Source organism: Juglans microcarpa x Juglans regia, chromosome 7D, assembly GCF_004785595.1.
Source record: "Juglans microcarpa x Juglans regia isolate MS1-56 chromosome 7D, Jm3101_v1.0, whole genome shotgun sequence".
NCBI lineage: Eukaryota > Viridiplantae > Streptophyta > Magnoliopsida > Fagales > Juglandaceae > Juglans > Juglans microcarpa x Juglans regia.
This window is the reverse complement of record NC_054606.1, coordinates 1,756,721-1,774,790: the sequence shown is the minus strand read 5'-3', so window position 1 is coordinate 1,774,790 and position 18,070 is coordinate 1,756,721. Positions and strand designations below refer to the sequence as shown.

General features: G+C 35.5%; 2 protein-coding genes and 1 long non-coding RNA gene across 3 annotated transcripts; 1 reads left to right on the top strand and 2 right to left on the bottom strand.

Annotated features, from left to right (window-relative positions):
* Positions 1 to 8,499: 8,499 nt before the first annotated feature.
* LOC121239547 (UMP-CMP kinase 3-like) lies at positions 8,500 to 13,066 on the bottom strand. Its single transcript, XM_041136813.1, has 10 exons — positions 12,931 to 13,066; positions 11,830 to 11,892; positions 11,515 to 11,566; positions 10,968 to 11,085; positions 10,185 to 10,341; positions 9,955 to 10,035; positions 9,715 to 9,822; positions 9,545 to 9,616; positions 9,410 to 9,457; positions 8,500 to 8,804 (listed from the first exon to the last, which is right to left on the bottom strand). Exons 2-9 carry the CDS (start codon positions 11,857 to 11,859, stop codon positions 9,449 to 9,451), a joined length of 627 nt encoding a protein of 208 aa, XP_040992747.1. The 5' UTR covers positions 11,860 to 11,892; positions 12,931 to 13,066; the 3' UTR covers positions 8,500 to 8,804; positions 9,410 to 9,448.
* A 1,488-nt stretch (positions 13,067 to 14,554) lies between these two features.
* Positions 14,555 to 17,751, top strand: LOC121239548 (phosphatidylinositol N-acetylglucosaminyltransferase subunit P-like). The gene is made up of 5 exons (XM_041136814.1): positions 14,555 to 14,908; positions 15,536 to 15,608; positions 16,033 to 16,151; positions 16,390 to 16,527; positions 17,414 to 17,751. Exons 1-4 carry the CDS (start codon positions 14,722 to 14,724, stop codon positions 16,512 to 16,514), a joined length of 504 nt encoding a protein of 167 aa, XP_040992748.1. The 5' UTR covers positions 14,555 to 14,721; the 3' UTR covers positions 16,515 to 16,527; positions 17,414 to 17,751.
* LOC121239549 lies at positions 17,140 to 17,917 on the bottom strand. Its single transcript, XR_005935319.1, has 2 exons — positions 17,875 to 17,917; positions 17,140 to 17,456 (listed from the first exon to the last, which is right to left on the bottom strand). It is a non-coding gene; the product is annotated as an uncharacterized LOC121239549 (long non-coding RNA).
* Between the last annotated feature and the right edge of the window lie 153 nt (positions 17,918 to 18,070).

Genomic DNA, 18,070 nt, shown 5'->3' with positions numbered 1-18,070 from the left:
AGTCAAAGTGGTAATTTCGTGCATAAATATTTGTAAGGGAGGTGAGGCGCGGAGTGTTTGTAGACATACCATGAAATCCGAGAGGTTATACTCTGGGTTCCTACTAGATAATGTTATACATCTCGGCTAGTATTGCTAGTATTGGACTCGTCGATTACATTCGGAGAGCTGAGTCTGATCTGGCCGCAAGGTTATTATTTGGTAAGGAGATTTTATAAAATTAAACTCATAAATTAATATAATTTTATATGATACGTTAGATTTATTTTATAATTAAAATAAATTTATAATCTAATTATTACTTAAAATCACGTTAATTTATAAATTTATTTTTATAAAATCTCTTTATAGTTAAAATATTTCTCTATTTGCCATGACCATAAACGTGGGGTACCATTCCTCTGCCAAAATAAATAAAAGAAGTTTATACAAAAAAAATTTGCAACGTACGTCATGATTATGTGAATGCTCACCAACTAACTTAACCAAATCAACCAGAAAAGTGGAACCCATGCAATGCCCGGCTTTCAGATACTTGTGTGTTTGAAGGAGCATAAATAGATGCCCCGACTTGCACGACTGTGAATGACTCAATTCTTTCCGTATGCACAATACTAAAGGTAATGTTGCTTCAGCGCCATGTTTATCGACTCTGGTATTTTGACGTATTGTAGAGGTTTTGGTTGCATAAGCTGTAAGTTCTGTGGTTAACCTCTTATGTAATTGACCGATGGTAGAAACATGCTCAAGACAATTAAACGAGCAATCACTTGAACGCTTTTTTAATTGAAAAGCATGAAAAAGAAAATGGAGTAAAATATCAACGTTCTTCACATTTAAAGAAGAATCAACAATGCAACATATATATATATATATATATATATATATATATATATACAACGAAGGCTGAATACTATATATCAAAATAAATAAATAAATAAAATTAAGGGCGGCTAACATATTTTTCTATTTATAAGTAAGGTAAATTTTATTGATACGAATGAAATGGTCAAAACTCGTGCATATAAAGTGTACAATAGAACACTTAAATATATTTTAGGATCCAAAAATCAAAACTAGAAAGTCGTGAACATTGTTTCCATTAAGCAAAATAGCCGAAAATCAAAGCAATAAAGCCTGTAAAAAAGAGTTCTGAAGCTCTGTCATTGTACATCCCTATCTTCAAAGCATTGTGCATTCTTTTCCAACCAAGTATACCATATAATGCACAACAGAATCATCTTCCACGCCGCCGCTACTTGGGGACAGCCTTGAATCCCTTTCCAACAAGTGAGTACGTCTACTGCCCTTAATGGCATTACCCAAGCTACACCAACTCTTCTAAATATCTCATCCCAAAGCATTATTGTTACCTCACAATGAAATAATAAATGATCTACTGATTCACCATACTTTTTGCACAAATAGCACCAATCCATCACAATGAGCCCCCTCTTCCTCAACTTGTTCGTGGTCAAACTATGTCCAAGAGAAGCAGTCCATACAAAAAAAAAAAAAAAAAAAAACTACTTTATAAAGCACGCGAGACTTCTAAATACTCTTCCACAAAAAATAAAGTCGTATTACAAATTATTGGCGGCTAATAAACAAATTAGCATATAATGTTAGGAAGCTTCTCCCAGTTACTTATATATAGTTGGTGCGGATTGAATGAAAACAGCTTCACCTAAGGACTGTTAATGGATTCCCCATTCCTCATTGCTTGAGATTAAAGATAGGCCATTAGAATCGAAGAACATGAACACCAAGAAAATGTACCTGCTCTCTGTCGATGAACTGCATTAGACGCCCACCCATGGAAGTGTAGCATCTAATTGACCACTCTCATTATCTTTCTGTGCTTCAACTTGTCAGCCATCCATCTGACTGCACATTTTGCCCAAGAAACAAAATAGCTGATGCTGCTTCACGTCACAGTTGCTCATGTAACACTTGTATTTTAGCTCGTTAGTTCTACTTGTGTCGTGAAAGAACCTTGTACCTTTAAGATTGTCACAAAGTACGCTACAAACTAGCATTTATTAAAACTTTAGATTCTCACATTTTCATGATTCGCAAGACAGAAGCAAAATTAGAACAATAGTTATTATCTTCTTGAGATGATGACTAAGTTTCAAAGTCATCTGCGACTAAATTCATTTGGCAATGAAGCCTTAAATTTGGTAAAAGGAGAACAGAGCACTCAAGGTGTTCATTGTAATACCTCAAAGGGCTACTATATTATTACAAAATTCCTTCTTACATTTTCTGCCATTACATGTACAATTTTTATACTACTTAATACATAACAACCTATCCTCTAGTATTAGGACATGTGTATTTCAGATTCTTCATTCTGTTTTGACATGAATATTTCCAGTCTCTATTCTAGAACTTTCTTGATCAAGGTCGTGAGTACCTGCTTTGCTTTGGGTGCCAGCTGTTGCCTTCTTGCCTTGAGTGCAATCTGTTGTAGGCTCACCTTGAGTGCGTGGTGATATGATTATCTTATCAGCACCCCTCAATGCCCTCAATGCAAGCGACACTTGACAAATAGTGAGGCTTGATCGCAGTGAAGAAAACCAAGTTGTGGATAGCGGTTTTGATAGCGGTTTTGTTAGGATGTCCGCAAGTTGTTCATTGCTAGAAACAAAGGAAGCAATAAGAGTTTTTACAGCTACACGATCACGAACAAAGTAATAATCCAATTCAACATGTTTTGTGCGAGAATGAAGTACTGAATTAACAGACAAGTATATTGCCCCCAAGTTATCATACCATTGTGTATGAGCTTTGGTTAAAAATATTCCAAGTTCTTTTAAAAGAGATTGTATCCATAAAATCTCACAAGTGGTGTTGACTACAACCTTATATTCAGCTTGAGTCGATGATTGAGCAACAGTTGGTTGCTTTTTTTATTCCCATGAAATAAGATACGAACCAAAAAAGATATAGGACCGACCAGCAGACTTTCTATCATTAGGGCACCTGGCCCAATCAGCATCAGAGTAGGTCGAGATATTATACAAAGAGTGAGAAGAGAAGTACAGTCCATAATGAGTAGTTAAACGCAAATAATGAAGAATTTGCTTTACAGCTTGCTAGTGAGAATTTTTTGGACAATGCATAAACTAACAAACTTTATTAACAACAAAAGAAATATCTAGACGGGTAAACGCAAAATATTGTAGACTTCCTACAACACTTCTATAAAGATGAGGATCCTCAAAAGAGGAACCTTCAAAAGTTGTAAGCTCAGTGAAAGTCGACATTAGTAATGAGACAGTTTTAGCATTGTGCATATTGGTACAATGCAGGACATCAGTGATGTATTTGGACTAACTTAGATACAAACCATGACTATCTCGAATAACCTTTATACCAAGAAAAAAATGTAGATGACCAAGGTCCTTAATAGGAAATTGATTACTCATGGCTGTGAGAAAATCCGAAATTGACAAAGGACGTGAGTCAGTAACAATTATATCATCAACATAGACTAAAAAAAAGACAACATGATCAGCTTGTTTAAAAATAAATAGAGAAGAGTCAGACCTAGATTTTGAAAATCTAATGGAAAGAAGTTGAGAACTTAGCTAGGAAAACAAGGCCCGAGAGGCTTGTTTAAGGCCATAGATGGTCTTTTTCAGTTTGCAAATGTATGTCAGAAAATCGGGATTGACAAAACCAGGAGGCTGATGCATGTACACTGCTTCTTCCAAGTCACCGTGCAGGAAGGCATTTTGGATGTCTAGTTGGTGTAAGGGCCATTTACACGAGACAACAATGGAAAGTAATAATCGAATACTAAGCACATAAAACTGTTAAACTTCTTGTACCATTGTCTAAGAGCTTGCTTTAGGCCATACAAACTTTTCTTCAGTCTACAAACTGAACTCTCATTTTCCTGTACTACAAAACCCTCAGGTTAATGCATGTGGATGTCTTCTTCAAGGTCTCCATGAAGAAAAGTTGTATTCACATTTAATTGCTCAAGATACAGATCTTCAGTAGCAACCATTGTCAATACTAACCTGATGGTTGTGATCTTCACCATATGAGAAAAGATCTCAGAGTAGTCAATATCCTTTTCTGTTGAAAACCTTTTACAACAAGTCTAGCCTTGTACCTCTTACTACCATCATGCTCAATCTTCACCCAGTACATCCACTTGTTGTGCAATGTCTTCTTCCCTGATGGAAGTTCTGTCAACTCCTATGTCTAATTCCTTAACAAGGAATTCATCTCATCTTCCATGGCTAGCTCCAACTTGCTTGAATTTTCATCTTGTAAAGTTTCCTCATAACTCTGCGGTTTTTCACCATTTGTCAATAGAATGTAATTCAAAATAGGTGAGAAACGCTGAGGGGGACGAATAGTCTTAACTGACATGCGAACTGTAACTGCAGGTGTGGATGGCTTTGGATCTAACTGCGGAATGATAGGAATGAGTGCACTGGGCCCACTCTCTCCGTCACTCACATCTCTACACTACACTGTGACCTCTAGTCGCACAAACTCAGACTCCTGAGAAGCTATTTCAGCAACTATACTAGACTTGTCCTTGTACATAATTTTCTCATTAAATATCACATTTATGTTTCTTATGATCTTTCAACCCTGCTCATCCTAGAAATGATAGCCAAGTGCCTTGTCTCCATAACTAATGAAATAATATTTCTTTAACTTAGCCTCAAGTTTACTTTGAGCATCAGAATTAACATAAACATAAAAAAGACAACCAAAAGTTTTAAGATGAGAAAATTTGACATCTTTCCAGCTCCAAGCTTCCTCAGGTAGTCCACAATCTAACGGAACTGATGACCCTTTGTTTATAAGGTAGGCAGTAGTGCTAACTGTGTCTGCCCAGAATGTAGGTGGAAAACCATCATCTAGCCTCATGCTTCTAACACGCTCATGAATGGTTATTGTAGTGTCCTAAGAATGGTTTTCTCCATTAAGGTAGACAGCTGCATAGTACTCCTTGAACCTTCCATCAATATACTCACCACCATTGTCAAACCTCAAATATTTCAGCTTTAAGTCTGTCTCTGTTTCAACCAAGGCTTTCTAGTTTTTGAACACATTAAATACATCAAATTTAAGCTTCAAAAAATAAACTCATACCTTCCTGCTGTGGTCGTCAATGAACGTGACATAATACCGAGAACCTCCAAGAGATGACACTGGAGAAGGTCCCCACACGTCTGTGTGCACAAGATCTAGTTTTCCTGTTTTTAGTGTTTTGCCACTCTTCATGAAACTGACATTTTTCTACTTCCCCAATATACAACTCTCACACATACTGAAATCAACTGACTTCATTTTTGGTAGTTTGCATTTAGACAACAGTTCTTTCACACCCTTCTGACTCATATGGCCAAACCTACAATGTCACAAATATGCGGTGCTTTCTGCAGTGGTAATAGCAATAGTATTATGCAAACCCATTTTCATATACAGAGTTTCAGTTTTCTTACACCGAGCTAGTACCAATGCCCTTTAGTAACCTTCTAGGTGCTATCTGATAATACTACTGAATGACCATAATCATCAAGTTACTCCACAGAGATGAGATTTTTCTTCAACTCAGGAATGTGTTTGACCTTTTGTAAAGTCCACTTACTCTTGCTCGGGAGAGCAATGTCAATGTCTCATTCCCATCACGTTCAATGTCTCTCCATCAGTCAGGTATACCTTCCCAAAATCACTAGCAACATAGTTCTGCATTATCTCTCAATAGGAAGTTGTATGGAAGGAAGCCCCTCAATCCAGTATCCAGTCATCAACTGGAATATGAACTGCAAGTAGTAGTGCATCATGTACTTTTTTAGTAACTTCATTAGCACTATCATTCTTTGTTTTCTTCAATTTTTTACAGTTCTTCTTTATGTGACTAGCTTTGCCACAATTCCAGAAAGTTATCTGCTGCCCAGGCCTTGACTTACTCTTGCCCTTGTTCTTTGATTTTGATCTGCTTATGTTTGAGTTCTTGTCTTGTGATCTCCCTCGGGAATCAGCATTCAATGCTGAACTCGAAGCCGGGGTCTTGCCTGAATCTTTCGTGCACACATTCTCAACCAAAATCAAATTACGAATATCATCATATTTCAGTTTAGTTTTTTCTAGCAGAATTACTGACAGGCATTCTCATGACTTTCTAACTATTTGGCAGTGAAACCAATAGTATCAATGCACGTATTTCATCATCAAACTCAATTTCAATATAGGACAATTGATTTGTGATAGTATTAAAAGCATTCAAATGTTGTGCAACATACATACCTTTTGTCATATTCAAATTAAACTTCTTCATTAAGTGTTCTTTGTTATTCCCTGACGGTTTTTCATACATACCTGACAAAGCCACCATGAGATCTGCAGTCTTCTTCTTCTTGATGACGTTGTGTGCAACAGATCTTAACAGGGTTAGCCGAATAACCCCAGAACCTGTCGATCCAACAAGGTCCAATTAGCATCTTCCATACTATCTGTCTTCTTCCCAACAATGTAAGATGAAGTCTCTTCCCATAGAGGTAGTCCTCTATCTGCATCCTCCAGTATCCATAATCCGTGCCATTGAACTTCTCAATTCCAAATACATTCACTTCTTCTCCAGCCATCATTTTTCCTCAGATTCGAACTTTGGCTCTTGATACCAATTGTTGTGAAAAACGATGACAAAAATTGAAAGTAAACATGAAAAGAACAATTAAACAATCACATGACACAAGATTTATATGGTTCGGCTAGTTGCCTAAGTCCCCAGAGCTGCAAATGATTTTTTATTTCTTGAGGAATCACAAGTACAATGTATGAGGCGACTATTGTGCACTTTCGTACGGCCACAGTAACACAAAAATACACACACACACACACACACACACACATATATATATTATATAGGGTACACGGCGGAAACTCTAATTTCTCAAATAAAGTAATGTTCACTCGAGCGGCGTGTTGAATGCGCATCGAGCGAACCTGTTTACAGGCCATTTGCTCAAGCCATGTGTTGAGCAGCTCACGAGCGAACTCTCTGTCTGAACTTTGCTCGAGCGCCATGTCGAGCAAGTGTTGAGCGAACTCTCTGTATCACATCCGCTCAAGCTCCTTGTCGAGCAGATCACGCGCGAACTCTCTGTGTAGCATCTCTGCTTGAGCGCCTGAATGCTTCGCTTGAGCGAACTAAACCAGGCTTCACAATACTCAGCAAAACCATTTCTTAATAGTAGTGAGTTGAGCTAAGTTGAACTTTTGCTAGAATGGAAAACCGAGCTCTCATATATTTGTTTGTGGTGTTACGTGAGTACATTTCAAGTCAAAACTCAATCAGTTATTTTAACGAACAAATCTCCTTGGTAGTAGAGAAGAAAGCTTGAACCTTTTCCCCATTCAAAATAGCTCTTAAGCTTTTGTAGTAGCTGAATGGATCTTGCTGACAAAACCGAATAATGATACACAACACTTTTTACAATATATGATGTAAGATTTTACAATACACAATAAATGAGTGTTATTATTATATGATATTTTACAATAATACTCCTCTTTTTAAAACATGATTATGAAATATGATGTGAAAAATATTGTGTTTTTATCATTTTTCATAGACAATTGTTTGTGTTGAATTTAGAGGGGGGAGCTGCTATTATGCAGGATTGGATGCCGAGAAGAAGATTATGATTGATGTGGCTTTGGTGTTTGTTGAAATTCTTGAGACAACGAATGGCATGTTGTTTTGGAATGAAAGCTGAATGGTCCGCAACACGCCGCAACACGTAGACCCGTGTGTACTTTTTTGCATCATTCTCGATAGTGCATATCTAAAGAAACACTTCGCTGGCTGTATGACGAGGAATTGTTGTGATAAGCGGTAGAAGACATTCACAATAGATTATCTAATTAAAAAATAGAAATGATATTTGTAGTCAATTATTTTGAAAATGAGTATGAAAATTTAAGAGCCACGTAAAAAAAAAAAAATCTTTAGTAGTGGACCCTATTTTTTATTAAAAGGGAATGCATAAATCTTGCATATACTAAAACTGTATCTAACATTATTCAAATGAAAAAAACATCCCTATCAATATTTTAAGGAAACTGCAGTGGTTCACTTTATCATGAGTTACGATCTCCGCCAGATTGCATCTTTCTTAGAAGTCATTTCCTTGAAGTTTCTGATGTCCTAGAACATGTTTAAGTTGAGATATCATCCCCCAAATGTGTAACGTACTGATGCATTTAAGGAAATGTCCATTTCCTTGTCCATCCATACCAAACGATGAACACTTTTTTTTTTTTTTTTTTTTTCCCCAAAGGATAAATAATAACAGCAGTGTGGTTGTTTAAATACTCGTATTACTTGTGCACATGTTACTTGGTGCCATTGCTTGGCAACAAACTTGGATGAAAATTCTCCTAGTGGCATCAACCCCAACAATTCTAACCAAAATCAAGCTGTTTATGAAGGATTATTAGCAAGGGTGAAGAGAGAAAATAAGAGTCGGACTCTTCAACTCTTTATAAACTCTACTCCTTTACATGCATGATCCAACCAGGGGTGAAGAGAGGAAATCATGGTTGGACACTCAAGAAGGGAGCCTTTATTGCTATTACATTAATTACTATTGAACTTGTTATTAAGATACAGTCATGGTAGAAGAAATACGGAGGTATATACCCAATAGCATAAACTACAACCTTCTATATAAGTAACAAATGGCGTAGCAAAAATAAAGTAACAAATGGGAGATATATCTCATCCTTCAGAGTACAATCATTCGTAGTCAATAATACGGTACCTGAAAGAAGAATTTCGATTTTGTAAGCAATCAGCAGCAGCTGCACATTCGGTTGCATTAAATTCATATTAAAACGTTCAAGTTTGGACCTATGCGTATGCGTGTATGGCTTCATATGTCAGGCCCCTAAAGCATATATATATGTCCCCACATTGTGTTAAAACTCAATTAAAGAACTAGAAATTTATTTTGCCCAAAGCTTTCATCATCCTCTTCACAAGATTTAAAAAGGTGAAACTACTTAAAATTGAACCCACTGCTGAATCTACTCTAGTTCACAGAACTATGGAAATAAAAAAAGACAAGGAAGAGGGAAAAAAAAAATCTTGATTTGAGTCAGATATGAAGCCTTTTCAATCCTAACCTACCTAGAAGAAGAAAACCATAATTGGAGTCGATGCTTAATGCGTATTCTTTATCATAGATTATAAAAAAATAGCCTTCAAAACTATAATCAACTTCTAATTTCAGTGGCAGATCCAAATTCTTACGAAGTCAACAAGGCACAAAATGAACCAAGTTCAACCTTTGAGGTGACTATGGAATTTTTACAGCATGACGTTTTTCATATACAAATGTATAGAATTCTTAGAAGTTCAGTTTACCTCACTAGATATAGTCTGAGATTCCATGTGAATCAGTACTCAAACGGCCTGCAAATGCCATGCAATATCAATAAGAAGAAAAAAGTCAACCTGAAACAGGATCTGTTTATAAAACCAAGCATGACTATGTTGTACCTTCTCATCTTTTGAGGTAAAAACAGCTTTAACGGACTCAAAAACCTCTTCAATAGGGCTTGCAGCATCAATCTGTGGATAAAGGCACAAAATGTGTATCAGGATAAATGCTCATAAAAATTCATCCAAAAATTAAAAATATCGAAGTCAGAACAACAATAAAAGACTACCTTCCGAACTTGTTCCCTTGAGTTATAATGCTCAATCACAGGGAGACTAGACTCCAAGAAAACCTTAAACCGCTTCCTAATTGTTTCAATGTTATCGTCTTCTCTTCCCTTCATTACCCAGAAAAAAGGGATAAGAACAGAAAAAAAAATACATAACTAAGACTAAGAAAAAAACATAGGAAAGATAGAATTAAACAGATGAAGGATATTATAAACTTAGAGAGAGCACAATTGTCTAACCTGGTTCCTACTCAAAAGTCGCCTCTCCATCTCTTCTTCAGAACAATCAAAAAACAGGACAAAAGCTGGCTCAATTTTTGTCTGCATAATCATCACATATAACAGCACTTAAAAAGAAGTCATAACGAAAAAATAGCTTCATTAAATATCAACTACATGATCTATTTAGAGAGAGCTACCCAAACAGACAGAAAATAAGAAGGATCAAACTGTAAAAGAAAATGACTTACAACATCCTCAAATGCTGCTCGATTTTCCTCATTACGAGGAAAACCATCAATAAGAAATTTGTCATTACCACTTTCTGTCATTGCTCGTTGGAGAAGCTTAATGGTTACCTCTGAGGGAACAATCTTTCCTTCTTTAATCATGTTCTGAATCATGGTCCTGTAGATCATAAGATGTATTAACTACTAAGGTGTACAGAAAAAATATATTACATTAAAAAAATCCAGCATCCACATCAGAATACTAAGCAGAATAATATGAAAACGAGCTAAAAACGATGACAAAATTAAAAGACATTTGGTGCAGCGCACGAACAAGCATGAAAAAATAAAGTCCATGTGCAACACAAAGGGCTTATTGAATCCAATAAAGCATGTGGACACACCCACAGGACAAACGTGTCACTGTATAGATCAATTTCTAGAAATGGGGATGACAATGGAGTGGATTTATATGGAGAGCCCCTTCCCAACCACAAGTCCTGCTGGGTAAGGCAGCTGTGTGAAAGTAATAGATCATTTCCAGACTATGATTCTCAATAGTATGCAAGTTTTAAAGGTAAAGATATCACATTGTAAAACCGCATGCCTAGATTGATGCTCGCTATAAAGGTGGCTTTATCTTTCTTTATAGTTTAAAATAGTTCCCTTTTGTTCTATTTCTAATTAGGTGTTCCTCTTGGATGCCTCCTCTGTACTTGGACTACACCTTTTGTGCTTTTTAATATTGTATTTGATTACTTCCAAAAAAAAAAAAAAAGAGATAGTAATTCATATAAATTGTACCCATTTTCAGAACCAGATTTGATTTCTGCTCGGAGAAGATCACCAGCACTGAGATGAGTATAACCAAAATGTTGAACAATGTTTGCACATTGGGTACCTTTTCCACTGCCTGGGCCACCTGACAAATCAAAAGAATCAAGAAATCAACTTAGGAAGGTCTACAAGAATTCTGCTGAAGAAATGGAAGGAAGACGACTGGCTGAGATAATTGTAACACTAGCACATAGACAGAATAAACAAATAAGATAAAATAAGAAACTTATTGAAATATTACAGCTAGCACATCATTTGAGAGGAACTAAAACCCTGCCCTGGGTGGCTGTGGATGCCTTTGATCCTTTACCTTTATATTTAAACAACTACATTCATAGACATAAATATACAAATACAACAAACTCCGGATCATATGGCACTTCCTGGGTTTGTTCAAGTACAGATTTAATTAAATTTTGATATTCTTCTTTGAATATGATGCATGCAGAAGCATATAGAGTACAATTAAATGTAGGAAAGATCAATAATTAAACATTTCGAGCAAGGGGCCAACCTAAAACAAAAACAACTGTAGGCTTCTTCTCAGCTACAGTTCCATTAGCTTCCTGCAGTCAAATAAACTTGTTATGCGATATCATCAAAACAAGATATTCCCCATATCAGGAAAAAAAATTGACTCATAAGAGAAGCCATGTTCCCACATCTATGAGACCAAGCACACTAATTGATCACCATTTCCTCAATTTAGAAAACTCTAATCGGTTGTAGGAACACGAAGGTCAAACTTCACAGATGCTATTAGCATTGGTTAACCCAAATTCCAAAAGAAATCCCCATAACTACCAGAATTTACAAAATCTATATATACCTTGGTTGCAGCTTCAAGAACAGTTTCCATGAAAACCAACTAAATTGTTTTTGAATATATTATCTGCATAAAACCAAAGTTACAATCACATAAACAAAAAAAACAATATAAATATATCTATTTTGATTCGCTATATTACAGTTGTACAGGTCACAATCAACGAAAAATTCTCTCTTCTTTTCCATAATTCATGTATGTATGCATACACCAATACAAACACTTACTCCTGCATATGCCTATAAAAGTATCATGCATGTTAGTGCATACATGCGTGTTTTTTAATTTTCAAATTATGATAAAACTTACATTTAAATAAACAAATAGCCAGCCACAAATATCTCACTGCTTTTTCAATTTACAACAAAATTATTTTTAGCTAATATATGGGGAGAGGTCCTTAATGTTTTGGACCCTATTAATCCAGAGGGGATGTGTTTAATAATGATTTTTTCAAAATTCCATAACAGTGCCTCTGGCAATTAGAGGACAGGAATCCTTGAGTGTCATATTAGTTGTAGTGGAGCTACTAAGCTTCCATTCAACATCCAATCCAAATGCAAGAGTTTAAACTTTAAAGCACACAAGCAGATAAACTAATATTGTGTGTCTCCGATCTATACAACCAAGGTATATTTAACGTTGAGAAACGAGTTCCAATTAAGAGATTATCAGATATTAGCGGGCTTCATTCTTATTCTCTGCCAAAAAGAGCATATCCAAATAGTAAGAAGAAATCCATTTTTATCCACATGATTCCTGAATAATCCCGATCTTCCAAGTTATAAGAGACCAGATCGTTTCATTGGAAACCAGCACTCATTCAAAACCTCCACAGATCCAGCATTGGTAAACCGGAATGCTCTATTTTTTAGCAACCTAGAAGCCAACAAAGCATACATCTTGAAAACTTTTAGAGTTCCATTATTTTCCCCGTGTTTTCTCGGAAACAAAACTGGATATAAACCGAAGATCAAGGCAGAAAACTCAAAATCATTATAAAAAAACAAGATCAGAAACTCAACCGAAAGCAAGCGCTCCAATTAACTGAACGTTGCAGAGTTTAAACAGATCAAAACGAAAGAAAGACACGCGATAGCTTACCTTTAGAGAGATAACGAGATGGAGAAAGAAAGAGAGATCTGATAGGTAGTGGGACAGGAGAGGAGAGGAGAGGAGAGGAGAGCGGGGGATGCAAAAGAAGACTCCGCGCAGCACGCTTAAATAGAGATGCTTACAAATAAATAATAAATAAATAAATTACTCAAATTTTCAAAGGAAAATCTCATGACATTATTCTCCGAGGTGTTTTGATCAGCGTCGGTGGAATTAAAATTTTTATTTTTTCTAGAATTTTATTTGCATCTTATAATATTTAATATTATTTAAATGAAAATAATTGTTTATAAGAAAAATAGGAATTTAAGTAATGAGAAGTTAGCGTAATTGTAACGGCCAAACCAACTTCCTTTCAGTTTCCTTGAGACTTTGAGTGGCTCCTAAGGGTTTGGACAGACAGTACATATTTGATAGATGAGTTGTTTTGTTAAAAGTTGAATAAAATATTATCAGAATATAATTTTTTAATATAATTTTTATTTTAAAATTTTAAAAAATTAAATTATTTATTATATTTTTATATATAAATTTGATAAAATTATAATAATAAAATTAAACGAGATAAAATAAAATGAAATAAAATATTTCGTATATTCAAACTCACTACTTTATAGGTAGCTGACCTTAATCGTGGAAGTCCAAATATTATTATTTAAAATATGAGTGGGTTGGCTTCCTAGATCCTTTAGGACGCTTTTTGGGCGGGGGTGGACCGAAAATAGTTTAGTTTTATTATTCAACTATTAATTACGGTAAAGAGTAATGTTTTTGGAAACTCTTTACATTATACATAATTTACGTATGATATAAAATATAAAATTTATTTTTTAAATTAAATTATTTCACGTGAATATTTGTGATATAAAAGAATTTAAATACAATTATTCATAAACATAGTCGTAATAAATTGGTTTGGATATCGAAAAATTGTAATGTGGAATCAGGGCTCACTTGGTCCTGTTTCAGTGTTTCTTGATGGCTTCCACTTTTTGGAATCAATCTTTATGGAGAGAACAGGAAAAGGGATACAGTAGGGTTGTTAACTGTGGCTTATACCGGCTTGTCTCTTTAATTTCGGAGAATATTTTTATCGTTAAAAATTAAATAAAATATTATTAAAATATAAATTTTATTTTAAAATTAAAAATATTAAATTATTTATTATATTTTATATGAAAATTTAAAAAAACAAATAATCTTCGTGACTTTCTAACACTTTATACTTCACATTTTTTTTTATTTTTTTCTTTTATTAAATATTTATTATATGAATAGTGAATAGAAAATTTAAAATAATTTAAAAAAATAAACTCAAAAAAAAATTTAAAAAAATATTAAAAAATAAAAAAAAAAATTTACAAAAAGTGTAAAGTGTGAAATATAGTAGAAGTTGTGTCGCAAAATTCATAAAAAAAAATTATAATAATTATACGAAATAAAGGCTTCGTTGGGTTTTCACAACACTTCTAGATGAATTTTCGAAATTTTTTCTGTCGCTTTAACAAAACCCGGCAGTCGCCGCAAAATTTTGCTGTGATTAGTATTGGCGTCCACGCGCAGGAAGCGAACCCTCCTCGCTCTCTCCTTCCTCTCAGTAACGCGTTTCCCATCCTCAACCCTTGGCCGATTCATAGTACTGTTTTCTCCGCTTTCCCTCCGAGCGTTGTTTCTGGTCTCCACAGCATCTGTGTGTCTTTGCTTCCAGCGAATAATTTTGACATTCAATAAGGTGCGCCTCAAGTGTGCTGGACTGCTAGGTTCTTAAAATTGCAAGCAATGGAAGATCCTCATTCTGTAAGTAGTCCTAGAAGAATTCACAGTCTGTCAAAGAAGAGGAGGGCAACTGTTTCCTCTCTGGATGCGGATGAGAAGGCTCCCGGATTTGGAGTGTCTGGCAAACATGGTCCGAAGCCATCAGAAGTTTATGGATTCGTAGGTTCCATAACTACCGTTGTGGCTACAGGTTCACTTCATATATCATGCTTTTACTTTATGTTTTGACTTGGTTGAGTTGAGACGCCCAGTTATTCTATTTGCTCTGGTTATCGCACCTTTACAACGACTTTCCGATGTTAATTTACTGAGCCTCATTCTTATCTTGTTACAAGTTGATTCAGTAATTCCTTTTGGTCATTTGGCAAAAATTGTCCATTAACATATAATTTCCATACCTTGTGCAAATGCTTCTGTTTTGTGTGACTGAGTCGGGAGACGGACGGGGGGACGGGTTTGGGCTTTTCTTGGTTTGTTACAATTACCAGGCTCGGTTAGGGCATTTCATGCTAAAATGTTTCTGAGATACTTCAAAATGTTCTCAATCATTGAATCTGATGCTATTTCTGAAATTGGCTTGACCTTGTTGTCATGCTACAAACGGGAAATGCATATTTATTACCGGAAACACACTATGACAGCCGCATTGTTCTTTTCTATATATATAAAAGTCTAATCTTACTGCAAAGACTGCATGCAGTCACTTCATTTTCTTTTCTCTATCAAAAATCTTAATGCCAGCGTACTGGTTGTTTTATTTTATTTATTTTCCTGTCCATTGCTGTGGAATCTCATACAACTCTATTGCTGGGGGCAGTTATTTTCTTGGCATGGGCATATGTTCCAGAGGCTTGGCTACATTACATCGGAATCTTCTACTATCCTAGCAGGTATTTTAAGATTGGTTTCTGTGCTATGTTTTCTTAGCATAGAAAATCTTATATGCACCTTTCCCGCTGAGGAAACCTAAATCAGTAGAGCTTAGTTGTGTATGGTCTGCTCAATCATACTTGAATTTTTTGATCAAATTTGGAAGTGAAAACAATAGTGCTGGAATGGCTCTATAATTTTTCAGAAGCTCTAACAAGAAACAAAAATGATTTGGGAAACTTGGTGACATCTGGTGAATTTGGACTTAACAAATCGTAACATCTGAAAAATGTTTGAGTGAGGACAGTCTGAATTCAAGATATTCTTTTCGATAAGTAAAATTTTTGAAGTTCCTACTTGCATAATAGTCTCTTCATCGGCTTGGTGGATGAATTTATTTATACTTTGAGATTGTGAGATCAACTTTATCTTTTTTTCTTTCAGGTATTGGGCATTGGCAGGGCCAGTTTATGTTATGATGACAATCGTATTAGCATTGGGATTTTATGTTGGTCTTAACTTTATGTCGACTCCTTACCCAACTTCCTTAAACACGATGTTTGGTAAGCCTCAACTAGCCTTCATTATCATTAATATATTTGAAGATCTCTTCGAGGTTTAGGAAGTTTGGCCTTTGTTTTCAATCAATACCATTGACTTTTATTCTCTTATTATATGAGTATTATGAAGGCAATAATAGAATTGTGTTAGCAACTTAGCCCTCTTTGCTTCTATTTTAATTTTTCTTTTCTTAGTTTTGGAAATGCGTGTTCTTTTCAAGTCTACGTTAACCTTCTGCAGATGAATTCAGTAGAGAACCATCGAGCTTTATTCCTTCAATGGATGGAGATGATCGACCAATTGAGCCCATATTTGATATTGGCATCAACAAAATTAATGATCTCATGTTTAACAATGTAAATTGACAATTCAAACTAGGTATGGCTTTTCTGCATCTTTATTGCTATTTGTTCAAGCAATGTGTGCTATTCTTCGTTGAGTAAATTAATGAAGGAAAATGTTAGAAACTGCACTACACCATCATCATCCTGCTATGCTGACATTGCAGTGTCTAGTAGCCCTTTATCAATCATTGTTGAAAAAGATAAAAATCTAATGATTTTTAAATGTTAGGAATTTGAACCTACCAAATTCACCCTCAGGATCCACTTTTTGGTGAAATATGAAGAAAACCAGAGAAATAATAACAACACAAGAATTTTACGTGGAAACTCCAAAAAACAGGAGAAAAACCACCAGACCCAGAGAAGAAAATACACTATGTGAAAAATTATTACAATCACACAATTTTTCTCCTCACCCCAAATGACACCCACAAAGCTTTCCCACTAGAAAAACTTTAACTCTCACATCTTTCCTTTTTACAAGAAAAAGCTAATAGAGGACTTTTCTTAGAGTCACAAGTTACTAATTAAGCTTATGACTTGGTGTAATTAACTAAGAGGCCAAGCACCCTATTTATAGGCCTTGAGGCCTGCTCCTCAATTCTCTCCCACCGATGTGGGACTCCAAAAGAGCAAACTCAACATGAAACACTGCTATGTCAATAGAGATAATGTCGGGATAGTTGTGTAATTTCTAGCACTGATCACTTCTAGGATAGCATTTTACTGTATTGGTTGAGTCGCCACCATGGAAGGTTGGTGATGTTAACTTCAAAATTGAGACAATTCTTGATATGCGAAATAAACACACCTTTGTGCTTCAGGTTTTGCTCCCAGAATTGTTTGCTTTTCATATACACCAACCAGCATTATATAGATAGGCATTAACATGTGACTAATATTGTGTTGGCTTTTGGAAGGCGACTGTTTCTGGATGAAAGCTGGGGTAGCCAACCAGGATGCCTGAAAAAGCATTGACGGAAGTGGAAGCCTCTTTAAGGATTTCGATGACCCAAATGGACAGAGCATTGGAAGAATTGGAGAAAAAAGTACTAACGACACTAACAACTTGAAACACCATGCCCTGTCTTCATAATTCAGAAGAGATACTTGTACAATGTGAAATAAGTGGCATTTATAGCAGTTCTGTATTCTTTCCGTATTTTCAGTTTACTCATTTAGGCGATTGGGCATCACAGTCAAATTAATCGGTTTTGTGTTATTTTTTTTTGAATAAATAACTCCTTTTTTATCTATACTTCTGACACAACTTCAGCCCAAAAGTAACCCTTGGTTCGGTTTGGTACCAACAAATAAATTCAGAATAGGTTGGAATTAGGCCCTTAGACAAACCGCAAATAGGGATAAGGGAGAGAAATACCTCTACCTTTTTCTTTTCCGTCATTTTTCCGCCAGCAGCCTTCGACATTCCCAATAAGTCGGAAAATGCCTTCAAAATCTGGAACAGTAGTCAACATGGCGTAGAAAAGGAAGACACAGCCAGGTTTGAATATCCGACCTAATCAGGCAAAGAATGATCAGGTCGATTCATACTCCACTGCATTGCCTTCGGACTA

Excerpts from the sequence above, each read along its gene's own strand:
- LOC121239547 (XM_041136813.1), bottom strand. The coding sequence starts at position 11,859 with ATGGAAACTGTTCTTGAAGCTGCAACCAAG. Across the intron at positions 11,086-11,514 it reads TACAGTTGTTTTTGTTTTAG|GTGGCCCAGGCAGTGGAAAA; the intron begins GTTGGCCCCTTG and ends TTGATTTGTCAG. Across the intron at positions 9,617-9,714 it reads CAAGGGAACAAGTTCGGAAG|ATTGATGCTGCAAGCCCTAT; the intron begins GTAGTCTTTTAT and ends CTTTATCCACAG.
- LOC121239548 (XM_041136814.1), top strand. The coding sequence starts at position 14,722 with ATGGAAGATCCTCATTCTGTAAGTAGTCCTAGAAGAATTCACAGTCTG. Across the intron at positions 15,609-16,032 it reads ATCTTCTACTATCCTAGCAG|GTATTGGGCATTGGCAGGGC; the intron begins GTATTTTAAGAT and ends TTTTTCTTTCAG. Across the intron at positions 16,152-16,389 it reads TTCCTTAAACACGATGTTTG|ATGAATTCAGTAGAGAACCA; the intron begins GTAAGCCTCAAC and ends AACCTTCTGCAG.